The 15460-nt window shown below is 45.1% G+C and overlaps 1 protein-coding gene across 10 annotated transcripts in view; it reads left to right on the top strand.

The window, feature by feature from the left end:
- LOC147433890 (Plasma-membrane choline transporter family protein) overlaps window positions 1-15460 on the top strand; it is a 97746-nt gene that overhangs the window by 14369 nt on the left and 67917 nt on the right. For 7 of the 10 annotated variants that reach the window (XR_015185227.1, XR_015185228.1, XM_086489828.1 and 4 more), the window contains 4 exons: window positions 3747-3799; window positions 4918-5022; window positions 5117-5195; window positions 6876-6960. Coding sequence is in view for 8 of the 10 variants with exons in the window: in XM_086489828.1 (XP_086345954.1) it covers window positions 3747-3799; window positions 4918-5022; window positions 5117-5195; window positions 6876-6960 (322 nt within the window). In the remaining 2 variants the exon portion in view is untranslated. The remainder of the gene's footprint in view (window positions 1-3746; window positions 3800-4917; window positions 5023-5116; window positions 5196-6875; window positions 6961-15460) is intronic. The other 3 variants (XM_086489831.1, XM_086489830.1, XM_086489833.1) reach the window with 2 other exon arrangements.

Below are 15460 nucleotides of genomic sequence, written 5' to 3'. Positions count from 1 at the left end.
TTGAAGACGTTAATATAACATTTCATTTCATAACATTTCTCTAACCTACCACATGTTAGTGGAAATAGATGGGAGTTCGCTAGCGGACTGGAGACAAGGTTAGAGCTTAGAGGACGAGGGTCCGGCAGAGTAGCAATACTTTACAAGGAGGACCTACAGCCAATAGTCCACATTGTATGCAAAGATGCTCATGTGCTCGATATATGTGGTGAGATTGAGGATCGAGACTGGCAGATATCTCAACATTGCTATATGCTATTTTCTCCCAAGTAGATCAATGTATGTTGGGCCTATAGGGCAGTCACCTTTCTCTGTCCTAGATGATGACATATGGGAGTTTTCAGGGATGGTGACATCCTCCTCCTAGGGGACTTCAATGCCCGGACGGGCAATGCTCAGACTATCTTCTATGACACTTTAGAGGAGATGCTTAGAGAGACGGATGTAGGAGATTTGGGGCTCGACAGGCATTCATGAGATAGAGAGCAGAGAGAGTATGGGAGACATCTTACGGAGTTGGCGACTACACATGATCTGGCCATACTTAATGGCCTAAAGCGTTTTCCTAGAGTGTTCGGTTTCACATTTCCACATAGACATGGGACCAGCACAGTGGACTATGTCATGGCACAGTTGAGCTTCATCTCGTGCATTCATTCACGATTTCACAGTAGGACCCAGACCAGTGGGTGTAGCAGTGGATCATGCTCTCTTGACACTTTCCGTCTCCTTTCACTATAGTACGGTCCATGTGTCAGGAGGGAGGACACATACCGGCTATACATTTCTACTAGGGATTGATTGTGTTTATACAGAGGAGATCTATAGTTGTCTATGACATATGTACAACAGCCAGTCGGTTAGGACTCTATGGAGGAGATCACCACTTTATTGACGGAGACATTGCCTGATGTAGCAGTAGAGGCATACCCACACAGTTTGTCTGATCAGAGACGCCGTTCTAGGAGCATGCCCCAGAACAGTTGGTATGACGAGGAGTGTAGAGAGACGAGCGCACAACTTCAGAGGGGTCTTCTCCTAGCAATCATCAATCATAGGCAGTCTCAGATAGCCTTCTGGTGCCTTGTGCTACAAAAGAAGCAAATGTTCCTAGCTCAAATGGAGCGAGACTTATACCAGTTGTTCTTGAGTAGAGACTTAGGAGAGGCATGTTGTCTCTTTCATGAGCACTCCCCTCCCCTAGTGATTACTTCTCCTGATGTGTGGGGTCAGACTTCAACATGCAACATCCTTATATACGGTCCCTGGACAGACACTCCTTCCAGATCCTCCTGAGCCATGCCCATCTACGAGTACCTTCTTTACCACTGAGATGGTAAAGACGACCATTGACAAGATGAGGACCACGAGGGCATATGATCATGACAAGGTTCTTGTAGTTCTGTTCAATCGTGTTTTGTATGGGTCTACCCGAGACTTGGAAACTGTCTACTATTATGCCTACCTTCAAGGCAGGTGATCCTACAGAGCCTGGAAACTACCGTACTGTTATGATTGGACACACATTGGCACGGTTGTATGCATGTATTTTTGAGCAACAGTTGAGGAGATGGGCAGAGAGTGAGGCATACGAGCAGCGGGACATGCTGGTTTCAGGAGAGGCTTCTCCACTCTTGACCATATTCTGACACTCAGAGCCATCATTGACGAGGGTACGACACATGGGAGACATATTTATTGTAGCTTTGTGGAGAGAGACAATCCTAGAGACAAATTACGATTTCTTCACACCAGACACTAGACAGATAGAGGAGCAACCACCACTGCAAAGCTCAGCTCTTACTCACACCCGCAATACTCTCATTGAGCGAGCATTGGAGCTAGGGAGATCGAGACGCCCACGCCCACGCCCATGCCCATGCCCACGACTGAGGAGAGAAGCTTCACACCATCGACGGAGACTACAACAGAGGATTCGAGCCATACTATCTCGACATCCAAAGTACAAATGGGGATGGATTCATCACCCATTATATCACCCTCTTGTATTGGGCACCCATTTCATCAGTTTGGCCACACATACCCCACACGGTTCAGGCTCATTCGCCAGGACTTGACCAAGCTAGACACCAAGAGGACATGGATACAGCTAGTACAGGAGCTAGGCACGAAGATGGCTTTCTACAGAGAGCATCTCCTCCAGCTTACGGAGGATGGTTTTGTGACGAGACCCAGATACATGGACACTCACCTATCTCATGGGGTACGATGTGCTATTGGCCAGATACGCACATCTTCATACCAGTTGCGGATCGAGACTGGGAGATACAGCGGAGTACCAACAGAGGCCAGGACATGCCCCCTGTGTGACATCGAGCCTGAGACAGAGTTGCACTACACATGCCACTACCCCGTCTACTACGAGATACGAGGCCGCTTCCATTGCTTGTTCAGAGAGGGCTTTGGACCATTCTCTAGAGTCATGCGGTACGAGGATCAGAGATGCCTGGGTTTGTTTTTGCTCGAGTTGCGCAGACACAAAGAGAGCTTGATGAGAGGAAAGATTAGCCAGTCTCAGAGACAGATCACAGACTTCTTTAGAGCTGCCACTGGACACCCGGAGGAGTTACTACCACAGCAGAGCTCGTCGCTTTACACCAGAGGCATACTGATCGAACGAGCGACTGAGCTGGGGAGATCCAGACGCCCACGACTGCGGAGGACTACACAACATCGACAGAGGCTGCATCAGAGGATCCAGGTCACTTTGGCTCGACATGCACAACGCCCGGTCAGACTACTGACCATGGAGGAGATTGATGAGATCTGCTAGCAACCGATGCTGGATCTCCTACGATCTACCTATTCCAACTAGCTGTTTTAGCTGCTTAGTCCACACCCAGCAGTCTAGGATTCCATAATATTTTATTTTGTCATTTTGTCATCTTGTTAGTTTGACTTTGTATCGGATCCACCACATTGTAACTTTTTGGTCTCATAGGTCACTTTGGCCTTTTGAAGACGTTAATATAACATTTTATTTCTCTCTCTCTCTCTCTCTCTCTCTCTCTCTCAGCCCTTCACTCATTGTATCAGCTATTACCCATACCCTACACAGTTCCAATTAGCTCACTTCAAGCAGTTTAGGATGTTACAGTATCTTTTTCAGTACCATTTAGTCTTTTCTTTTCGGTACTCATAGACATTGTATTAGATTCACCACTTTGTAACTTTTTGGTCTCATAGGTCACTTTGGCCTTTTGAAGACATTAATATATCATTTCATTTCTCTGTGTGATATTTGCACTTCCAGGTCCAAGAATTCCTTAATTCATTGATGTAACCTTTTGGTTTTACGGATTTGAGAGAAAGGGCCATCAGGTTGACCAAGTATGGTATTATAAAATCAAAAGTTTAGAGTGTGAATACACGAGAACAGCAGCCTTGCAGGCGTTCTGCTCAATTGTCGAGCTTGTTTAGCTGGACCTTGTTTCTGGAAATTTGCTTAATGGGCACTTTTTAATTTACATGACTCGACTTCTTGCAAGTGTGATTTTCTGTGTTAATATTCTGTCCTGACACCCTTGAATCTACATTACTTGATGTTAACTTGAAACTGGCATTTCCTATTGCTACATTCTATCCTGACACTCACTACGAGAGTATTATGCCTATGATAAGTTTTGTTGTGAAATTTGTTGTAAATCATTTCTTTTAGCTGAGCAGAAAGGCAGCAGTAATCCAATTTCAATTGCTTGCTAAGTTTGTGTGCCTCTTCACAACAGGCTGGCATGTTTATTGTGGCCATAGCTGCTTTTCGTCAAGGAAACCTAAATAGGTAAGCCCAAAACTCGTTAAAGTCCCTGGTTTTTGTTTCTGTAAGAGATACCAGGATAAGAGTAATCTGTAGTTGCAAGCAGCTAAATGCATGCCTATCATTTTAGGTTTCTAACATTGGTAATGTTAATGGAAAATTCCTCCTCTTTCAGGACTTGGGGGGGAGGGGAGGGATCAGAGGGAAAATTATGAGCAATTAGCTTTTCTTGTATTGTTTGACTCGCACACAATAGCCCGGCAGAGGCCTTTTGCTAGCTATCAAAATTGCATTCATATTTCAGGCCCATCAATATTTGCCTATCCATGTTTGGTATTGAATCAATCATAAGAGAGCATTTAGAAGGTAAGAGTCTTTCTGAACCATCTGCAATCTACTTGGCCCGAGATGTTGCTGGTGCTGAATAGTAAGAGGTCCACATATTGTTCATGTGTAAATTGTGCACATTTCTTAATTTGATTTTAAAGAAAATGCTAGACTAAAATCTTGGTCCTGAGCTGAAGTACGTCTGGCTGTTAACTGTGCATTCAATATTATGTTGCATAATAAGTCAAGATCAAACTAGGGTGTTTAGAGGCAAATGTCCACATCTGAATGCATTTTGTTTCAGATGATACTTCTCTGAAAGGCATTGCTTTTGTTATGCTCCACGTTTAGCAAATCAGAAGTACCCTCCTATTAGTACTTATTATGGTGTAATGGTCTTTCATCGTGCATGGTAATGGCATGTGAATTGTTTAGACTATTGATTTGATATCAAAGTAACTGCTAGATTGAATCATGGTCATGGACTGAAGTATGTCTGGCTGTTACAACCTGTGCATCCGATTTTACTTTTGCCTGATGAGGTAAGATCAAATTAGGGTGTTTAGAGGCAAAGGCCAACAACTGAATGTCTTATGTTTTCAAGGATAAATGACTGAAAAACTTCGTTTTTAAAAATCTAGCAAACCAGAAGTAAACGCTTTTTAGTATCAGGGTCCAAATTTGTAACTTTCTTTCATCATGCTGATCAGATTACCATGCACCATGGGAGTTGGGTTTTTTATGACTCAATAGTCTGTCTTCAACTATTAGTATTTTGAGAAACATGTAATGTGACAATTACAACCTTTTTGCAGAATTACATGCATGCTGGACAGAACTGGACATCTGTGTGGAGTCAGAAATGTGTTTGCAAATGGAACCATTGGGCCAGATTTTACTAATCGAAAATTTGTTTACTGGTAAATAGCTGTGTAGACAGTTCAGATTTTAGTCAAGTTGCATTATGATGTCTTCCTGGATTACATTGAGGTAGGCTGTTTATCTTTGTTTCAGGCTGGATCCGTATGATTTTTTGGTGGATGCTGACATTTCTACTTTCAAGAGTGTTTGTGTTACAAAGTGCCCCACAGAGGTAGGTGCACATCTTTGTATTTCCCTAATGTCTGCATGCTCAAAACCATAGCTTCTTCGTGCACTGCCCTACATCCCTGCGCTGTTGTTTCCTGCTATGCGTGGTCGCCTGTCCTCAACACGCTGGTGCTTGCTTTTCGCCCTTGCCTGCTTGGTGGCGCGCTGCTGCTACTTGGCCACCTCGCCCTTGCCTGTCCCTCCCTTAGCCATCGCCTTGCTGCCTCTTCCGCCGCCTGGAGTCTGCTGCCTGCAGAGCCTGCCTTAGTACTACCCGACCTACCCGCAGTCTGCTTTTGGCCTTGTCTGGATGGCTTCTGCCCCCCAACGTATACTATGGTGTGGCCCTTGTCACCTTGTTGGGTGCTCAGACATCCAACGTATTAGATTGCGTCGATGGCGTCCTTGGTGCAGTGTAGAGGAAACTTCTTGGAGGGGCCCCAGTCCCACTTCAGTCACCACCAGGTCTGCAGCGAACCTTGCAAGCAAAGGACCCTACATTGAGTTGCGGTTGCTGGTTTTTGCAGAGGTGCAGAAGTTGCTCTACCTGGCGAATCTCTGGTGTAGGCTGATTGGGACCGGGGGGTCTGCTTTTTCGTGTTTGCCTCCTTGTTTTTGTTTTGTTTTGTTTTTCGCTGCTTTTAGCTTGCAATTTCTTGCTCTAGTTTATGTGCGTCTATGTGTGTTGGGTGTGTGGGTAGAGTTTGGTACTTGTATGCTTTGTCCTCCTCGTGCTCTATAAACTGACTTTTGGGTGGGTGAGTGTGTAGGGTGTGCTTGTGTGTGTGTTTGGGTAGTGCATGGTGCATGGTGTGGTTGAAGTTAGTCTTTAGAGCATGTTTTTCGTTTGATTTCATTTGTTTCTTGATTTTTTCGTTTTCTCTCATTGTGTTTCTTGTCTCCCTCAATTTCTTGTGTTCTTTGCATTGGGTTGTTGGGGTTTTCTGTTGTTGGCTTCCTACTCTACTCTCTACTTATTCTACCAGGCTTCCAGAGGTGGTTGTCATTAGAGCCTTCTTCACTGTCTTCTTGGTGTTCCTCCCCAGCTCTGGTCTTCAGGAGCCACCTTCAACAGGTGTGACTAGTTTCTATCCTAGCTGATAGCTCCTTGTCAGCCCCAATGCAGTGCTTGGTTACTCATCTTGTGGCATCCTCTGCAGTCTCTTGGTGATGTCAATTGCCTCTTTTTCCTCATCTTCGACATCGACTACTCTCCCCTTTCGACATCGACAACACTTTTCCAACCGGACATGCGTGCCGCCTAGAATCACTCTCCAGTTGCCTTTGTCTTCTTGGACTCCTTTCCACCCATCCCATAAAAGTGCACTTTGTCCATACTGAGAGCTCACTGATATATCATGTAGCTGGCTACAGTAGGACTGAAACAAAGTAGTGTGATTTTAAACAAAGTGGATTATCTTTGGTTTGGGTACATTCCTGCAAATCAGCTACTCCATGACCTGTTCTCTTTGGCCAAGCAAAGATTTGTATTGGCATGATTTTACCAGTAATTTAAATAAGTCCCATTGTGTTCATTTCGTGACAAATTCTACTGGTTGCTCTAGCTGTTGAAAGAGCCAGCGTGTCTTTTAGCGATTGAGATAGTACACTGTGAGTTTTAGACTAAGAAGGGGCAAACTGGTTTTCTGTGAACTGAAGATCAGTAGGGATTTCTTGTATGCAGATGGGCTCTTCAGTGTGTGAATATGACAGTGACTATTTTACCAATTACAATGTGCCTCTAGCAAGTGCTGATTCAACTTCTGTAGGTAAACATAACTTCCTATTGTTGCTAGAAATTCAAAACACTCGGTTGATTTTAAACAATATCTAGATTTTGTTTTGTCCTTCACATGCTGTAAGGGCACTAGATAAGGCATTCGGTTTCCAACCAAAAATGTTATGTAGCCATGTATCAACGTTATAGGGCCTTATGGAATTTTAGGCTTTTCTTTTGGGAGGTGGCAGCGACTTGCTTGCAAGAGTCCAGGGAGCACACGAAGTGTCTCCACAAGATAATTTTTCCCAAATGAGCCTTTAGGAGGGACATTTGGAGGAGCCCTGCTATTTCATGAGCATTCAGGAAGGGTTTTGAGCAGTATGCTTTGGATGGGCTTCTCAGAGTCTTGGATAGTTGGGGTTGCTGCACTTCATAGCTAGGTCCACAGTCAGGTGTCTTACCTAGAAAGAGAAAATGAAATGAAATGTTACGTCTACAAAAGGCCAAAGTGACCTAATGAGACCAGAAAGTTACAATGTATCCTAAGCTGCTAGATGTGAACCAAGCAACTAGCTAGGATTGTGTAGGATATGCGGGGGGGGGGGGGAGGCAAATGGGGGGCTAATACAACACAATGCGGGTGTATCCTCAGAAAGACCTAAATCACAGGAGATGCAACATCGGTCGCTGGCGGATCTCATCAATCTCATCCATGGTCAGTAGTCTGACCGGGTGTCGTGCATGTTGGGCCAAAGTGATCTGAATCCTCTAATGCAGTCTTCGTCAATGCTCTGTAGTTCTTCGTAGTCGTGGGCGTCTAGATCTCCCCAGCTTGGTCGCTCGATCGATCAACGTGCCTCTGGTGCGAAGATAATGTGGGCTCTGCTGTGGTAGTAGCTCCTCCGATTGTCCAGTGTCTATTCTAAAGAAATCTATGATCCATTTCTGAGACTAGCTAGCCTCTCCTCTCATCAGGCTCTCTTTGGTCCTCGTATCCCATGACTCTGGAGAGTGGTCCAAAGCCCTCTTTGAACAAGCAGTGGAAGCGGCTTCGTATCTCATAGTAGACTGGGCAGTGGCATATGTAGTGCAACTCTGTCTCAGGCTCCATGTCACGTGACACATCCAACCCTATGTGTCCGTGGACAAGATACAGCATGGCCAGGGTTCAGTTTAGTCAAGTCAGTTTAGAATAGGAAGTGATCTGGCACTTTTGTGAGTCTGTTCGCAGACCGTGCATGTCCAGACACTTAGATTAGATGCATATCCTCTGGTTGCATACAACATGATCATAAGCATTCCCATCAGAATCCATTAGAATCCTTCAGGGGAATTTTCGAGTGCATTTAGCCTGGACATTTTTCTGGACATTTTTCACTTATTAATTTAAGTGACTGTTGTTGGAAAGTAGGTAGGCAATTTGAGTAAGTTTGTATATAAGCAAACCTAGACTAGCACTAATTGGCAGAAGAGGCAGCACGAGCACCATCGCTCAACAGGCAACTTCTCAGCAAGAACCTCCCTTGGTGGCGTTTTCTCCTCCAAGCAAGGCATCCATCCCCTAGCGTTTTTCATCAAGAAGTATCACTGGCAGGATAACCTCAGCCTTGGCGTTTTCCTTAGCAAGCATCATTGCCATGATCCCCATTTTGCTAGCGTTTTTCCTCCAAGACGGATTACAGCCCTAGCATTTCCAAGATCCCCAAATCGCCCCCCTTTTTGCTGGCGTTTTTCAGCAGATAAAGCACCGATAGATTTCAGTCTTTGATCCCCCTAAAGACCAGCAGATTTCAGCCGCAAAGACCAGCCCATATCAGCGTTTTTGGTGCCAGACAATTTCAACCATCAGCGTTTTTGGGACAGCAGCAAATCAGCCTCAGATTTCAGCCAGTAGCGTTTTTGGATAGCAGTGCAAAAGCGTCAGTTTTCAGCCCTTAGATCGATCTCGCCATTCCCGTCGTCGTCATCGATCTAGCCTAGATTTGCATGAGTCACATGCATCCACTTTGTACTAGTTTGTGCAATCAATAGTAGACCACTCTCGCCGACGAGAGTGGGGCCTTCGGAGGAGGGTTTTACGTGGTCTCTGGTGTCGTATTGTAAGGTGGAGCGGAATGAATGTTTGAACTTTGCTCAAGATGAGTGCTCCGAACTGTGCTCAAGGTTCCTTTTTGTTCTTATGAAAGGGAGAGCCTTCCGTTTTTAGTGAGAGAGTGCAATGATCACAACAAGTGGATGGACACTATGCGTGAAAGTGTATGAGACTGAGAGATAGAGAGAGAAGAGAATACGACACCAGAGACGTTGTAAAACCCTCCTCTGCAGGCCCCACTCTCGTCGGCGAGAGTGGTCTACTATTGATTGCACAAACTGGAATAAAGTGGATGCATGTGACTGATGAAAGTCTAGGCTAGATCGACGACGACGACGGGGATGGCGAGACCGATCTAAGGGCTAAAAACTGAGGCTTTCTAATTGTTGTCCAAAAACGCTAATGGCTCAATTCTGCTGCGGCTGAAAACGCAAGAGAAAACGTTGCCTTTGCTGGTCTTTATGGTTGAAAATTTGCGGGTCCTTGGGGTTGAAATCGTGGGTCTTTAGGGCTGAAAACTGCAGATCTTTGGGTTGAAAACTGCAGGTCTTTGTCTGCTAAAAACGCCAGGGTTGAGGACGATCCTGATATGGTGAAAATGCTAAGACTGCAGATACTTGGCGATGCTGGCTTGGATAAAAAACGCTAGGTTTTGGATTGTCCTTGCTGGCGATGCATTGATGAAAACGCTAGCATGGGGAATCTTCTGCTTGGAGGGAAAACGCCACCAAGGGAGGTCTTGCTGAGAACTTGCCTGTTGAGCATTGGTGCTCCTGCTGCCTCTTCTGCCAATTAGTGCTAGTCTAGGTTTGCTTATATACAAACTTACTCAATTTGCCCTACCTACTTTCCAATAAAAGTCACTTAAAAATCATAAGTGAAAAATGTCAAAAATAGGTAAAATAGACTAAATACATTGGAAAATTCCCTTGAAGGATTCTGATGGATTCTTATGGGAATGCTTATGATCATGCTGTGTGCAACCAGAGGATATGCATCTAATCTAAGTGTCTGGACATGCACGGTCTGCGAACAGACTCACAAAAGTACCATATCACTTCTAATCTAGATTGATTGGACTGATTGAACCCTTGTCATGTTGTAGCTTGTCCACGGACACATAGGGTTGGATGTGTCACGTGACATCCCCTCCTTTTCAAAGTGAGGTAATGGTACCGAATTGTATGGCGTCAAGGGAGATCGCCAATAGCATCCGGAATCTTGGAAGGGACTCTTCGTCGGCCGTCGCTGATGTGTGGGTCGTGCGGTACTTGAACTTCATAAAGGTCTGCAACGGTTGCTTCTTTGGGCCGCACCGAAACCGCACAACGTCTTCTGTGGCTCCTTCAATGCTTCAACGTCGTCGACAGTCATGCTTCTTTCTTCTTGAAGAATCTCCATGGTTGAAAATTCCTGAAACCATTTCCAACACAAAACCATGAACATACCTATTCCATGTAAAGTGAGTGGAAAAAGTCTTGTCTTCCTAAAAGACTGTACATGCAACGTAGATGAACAAATAGACGGAGTGCCAAACCTTTCACCACACACACGCAAACAATGACATCGAATCTTTCTCTTATGATCTAAAGCAATCAATTGTGGCAATTCACAACGGAAATGCCCATGCTTGGTGCTCATACTTTCATGTGCTCTTTCTACAAATGTGTCGTGCCAAGGGAGAGACATGGAATGTGACTTCCTTGAATGCATACTTTTCAACTTTTCATGAACAAGCTGCATACATTCGTGCTCATTCATGAGTGAAACATGCTGAACGTACAATATGTCATGCCTAGGAAAAGGGATCACATAGAGACACTGACTAAAATACAGGAAACGATCACGAATGAAACACTCGATCAATGCGGTGCGTATGAATCATGCGAACACATAATACTTCCTGTAATGGTTCTTTGGACCTAGGCTCGAGAGCCAAGATCGGTTCTTCCTGAAGGAGATCTTTGGACCTAGGCTCGAGAGCCAAGATTGGTTCTTCGTGACTGATCGGATCTGCAGGTTAGCTTCACTAGAAAAAGCATCAACTAACACATCATCCTTGTGAACAATCACATCCTCTTCATGCAAATCATCATGCTCGTGAGAAATCACATCTTAATCATCATGCAAATCATCATGCTTGTCAGTGTCATCCAAATCATCATGCTCATCATTATCATTCAAACCATCATTATGCACATCATGTGTGTCATGCTTTGGAGAAGAAGGGACTGAGAGAGCCTCCTTTTCCCGAATCTCTTGCATGTGTGCCTGAACTTGAGAAAAGAGTCGCAAGAATTCTTTCATGTGTTGGTCGCTCTTTTCTTTGATGGCTTTGTTCTCGCGATCAAATTCTGCTTGTCTTGGTTTGTTTTCTGCTTGTCTTTCTGCGCGCTCACGATCCAATTTGGCTTGTCGTTCTTTGGCTTCCAAGCGTGCTTGCTCGTGCTCACGCGCTATGGCTACCATTCTTTCTTGGTATTCGCGCTCCATTTTTGCTTTTCTTGCTTCGCGTTCTAACTTCCTTCCCATAAACATCTGGTCCAAAGCCTCCATAAGAGTTAGTGCAATCCTTGACGTAGATGGGGAAGGGGGAGGGTCCGAAAAACCTCCTGGTGGGGAAAATTCTTCTTCGTCTCTCTCATGCTCATCACCTCTAAGCGAAGTAGCCATTCCGCTTCGAGTGATGACCATTCACTGAAGTCTTGGGTTCTTGTGGTCTTGGGTTGTTAAGTTCACGAGGAACTTGGGTTCTTGAGGGTCTTGGGTTCTTGGGTTCTTGAGGGTCTTGGGTTCTTGGGTTCTTGAGGGTCTTGAGGTTTTCTTTCGCTTGCAATCTGTGTTTGAGAAGGATCTTCTCTTCACCCGAGTTCGGCTCTTTTCCGCGGGCGCACCCCTTGGCGGCCTTGCGCTCACACCAAGGTTGCTTTTTCCCACCTCACGTCGATTGGCCGGCCGCTAAGTGCATGGTCCGCTCTCAATGAGTGAAAAGAGGCACAAGGGGAGGTTGGATAAGTCCTTCTTTCTTGGGATTCCTGTCACTCTTCAAAAACACGATTAGGAATCGACACGCCCAAGCGAACTTGGGTTCATGCGACCTCAACAAGCTTTTTTTTTTTTTTTTTTGTGATTCTTGTGGTTCTTTCCTTGAGTGATACAGAACACTGCCAAAGCTTTGATACGAATGTAAGGTGCAGCGAAATGAATGTTTGAATTTTGCTCAAGATGAGTGCTTCGAACTGTGCTCAAGGTTCCTTTTTGTTCTTATGGAAGGGAGAGCCTTCCGTTCTTAGTGAGAGAGTACAATGATCACAACAAGTGGATGGACACTGTGCGTGAAAGTGTATGAGACTGAGAGATAGAGAGAGAAGAGAATACGACACCAGAGACGTAAAACCCTCCTCCGAAGGCCCCACTCTCGTCGGCAAAAGTGGTCTACTATTGATTGCACAAACCGGTACAAAGTGGATGCATGTGACTGATGCAAGTCTAGGCTAGATCGATGACGACGACGGGGATGGCGAGACCGATCTAAGGGCTGAAAACTGAGGCTTTCTAACTACTGTCCAAAAACGCTAATGGCTGAATTTTGCTGCGGCTGAAAACGCAAGAGAAAACGCTGCCTTTGCTGGTCTTTATGGCTGAAAATCTGCGGGTCCTTGGGGCTGAAATCTGTGGGTCTTTAGGGCTGAAAACTGCAGGTCTTTGTCTGCTGAAAACGCCAGGGTTGAGGACGATCCTGATATGGTGAAAACGCTAAGACTGCAGATACTTGGCGATGTTGGCTTGGATAAAAAACGCTAGGTTTGGGACTGTCCTTGCTGGCGATGCATTGATGAAAACACTAGCATGGGGAATCTTCTGCTTGGAGGGAAAACACCACTAAGGGAGGTCTTGCTGAGAAGTTGCCTGTTGAGCACTAGTGCTCCTGCTGCCTCTTTTGCCAATTAGTGCTAATATAGGTTTGCTTATATACAAACTTACTCAATTTGCCCTACCTACTTTCCAACAAAACTCGCTTAAAAATAATAAGTGAAAAATGTCAAAAATAGGTAAAATAGGCTAAATACACTGGAAAATTCTCCTGAAAGATTCTGATGGGAATGCTTATGATCATGCTGTGTGCAACCAGAGGATATGCATCTAATCTAAGTGTCTGGACATGCACGGTCTACGAACAGACTCAGAAAAGTGCTAGATCACTTGCTAATCTAGACTGACTGGACTGGCTGAAGAACCCTCGTCGTGTTGTAGCTTGTCCACGGACACATAGGGTTGGATGTGTCACGTGACACGTATTCTCTTCTCTCTCCATCTCTCAGTCACTTGCACACACAGTGTCCATTTACTTGTTTATGATCATTGCGCTCTTTCATTAAGAACGGAAGGCTCTCCCTTCCATAAGAACAAAAAGGAACCTTGAGCACATTATGGAGCACTCATCTTGAGAAAGAACAACATTCATTCCGCTGCACCTTACATTGGTATCAGAGCTTTGGCAGTGTTCTGTATCACTCAAGGAAAGAACCACAAGAATCACAAGAATTTTTTTTGCTTGTTGTGATCGCATGAACCCAAGTTCGCTTGGGCGTGTCGATTCCTAATCGTGTTTTTGAAGAGTGACAGGAATCCTAGGAAAGAAGGGCTTGTCCTGCTTCCCCTTGTGCCTCTTTTCACTCATTGAGAGCGACCGTGCACTTAGCGGCCAGCCAATCAACGTGAGGTGGGAAAAAGCAACCGTGGTGTGAGCGCAAGGCCGCTAAGGGGTGCGCCCGCGGGAAAGAGCACAACTCGAGTGAAGAGAAGATCCGTCTCAAACACAGATTGCACCCTCAAGAAGACCCTAAAGAATCTCAAGAACCTCAAGAACCCAAGACCCGCATGAACCCAAGTTCCTCGTGAACTCAAGAACCAAAGATCATAGTGCATGGTCATCACCCGAAGCGGAATGGATACTTCGCATACAGGTGATGAGCATGGGAGTGGCGAAGAAGAGTTTTCCCCACCAGGAGGCTTTCCCGACCCTCCCCCTTCCCCATCTATGCCACGAGTTGTGCCAACTTCTATGGAGGCGATGGTCAAGTCGATGATGGAGATGATGGCACAACAATAGGAAACGAATCGAGTTGCGATGGCACAACTAGAAAGAAAAGCAGGACGATAGGAAGCCATGGAACGCGAGCGCGAAGAATGAAACGAAAGAAATGCAATACAACAAGAAGCGACTCGCATTGCCTTGGAATGTGAGCTCGACAAGGGAAAAGAAAGAAAAGCTCAAAGAAAGGAGGAAGCCGAAGCAAGACGAGCGGCCTTGGAGGCCGATCGTGAGGTTCAAAGAGATCTCCACACTCAAGGATTGGTTCGACAAGTTCTTGCCTCGAAGTCTGAACCAGCCAAAGATGTTGGTAGTTCCTCAAGTGGCGCAAGCCGGGATGCGGACTCCAACAACCCAGTCACAGAGAAGTTGACTTTCAGTAAGTATGATGGTAAGATGGATGCTACGATTATTCATTCTTGGTTGCATCAATTTAATGCTTATTTTGCGGCAACTAAGAAGACAGGGAATAGCAAGGTTTTGACGACAGCTATATACGTTGCCGGTGATGCCATCAATAGGAAGCCGACGAATTCACGCCCCTTTCCTTCAATTGGGCTGATTTCCAAGACAAGCTTAAGGCGCGGTTTATGCCACCTCAATACCTCGCACGATTGAAGGACGATTGGCGCGCTCTCAAGCAAAATGGTATCCGGTTATGTCTTTCTCTAATCGTATTTTGCAGCTAGGTACCCAATTACGCAAGTCGGATGATGAGCGCAAAGAGGCATTCTTTTTTGGGTTAGACGAATATATCAAGTTTGATGTAGAAGTCTTTGATCCAATCGATCTCAACAAGGCGGTAGCGATTGCTCTCGTACAGGAGATGAAGCACAACAAGGGAAAGCCTAAGGAGAACAAGACTTCCATAAGTATCTCTCAGACTTCTCAGAACCCTCAGAATGGTAAGACCGGTAATCTTCTAACCAATCTTCCAATAGTCTCTCAGAAAAAAAATCTTCCAATGAACCTAAGGGTAAGGCTAACACAATTGCTAAACCTAAGCTCACTCCATATGAAAAGGTTGCACAAGGAATTTTAGGAGGATATATCACGTTGGAAGAGCAAAGCACTTATTCTAAGGAAGGTCGTTGTTTTCATTGTCACATTAAGTGTCACATAAAACGAACATGTCCTAAGCTTGACTCTAATGAATCTAAAGAATCCACAGAACCCACTTCCTCTGTCAATGCAATTAATGATAACACGAGTGTGCCTCAAGTTTCTCCTGACTCTCCCATTGATGAGTCTCTCATTAAATGTTATGGTCATATGACGGGGCAGCGTTTTGTCATATTGTTTGACCCAGGCAGTATGCATGATGTGATCAGTCCCTCTCTTGTTGAGAAAGCCCGCCAAGAG

This window comes from Adiantum capillus-veneris, chromosome 19, assembly GCF_014529385.1.
Source record: "Adiantum capillus-veneris isolate H3 chromosome 19, ASM1452938v2, whole genome shotgun sequence".
Lineage (NCBI taxonomy): Eukaryota > Viridiplantae > Streptophyta > Polypodiopsida > Polypodiales > Pteridaceae > Adiantum > Adiantum capillus-veneris.
The sequence above is the reverse complement of the archived record's forward strand: the minus strand, read 5'-3'. Positions and strand labels throughout refer to the sequence as shown.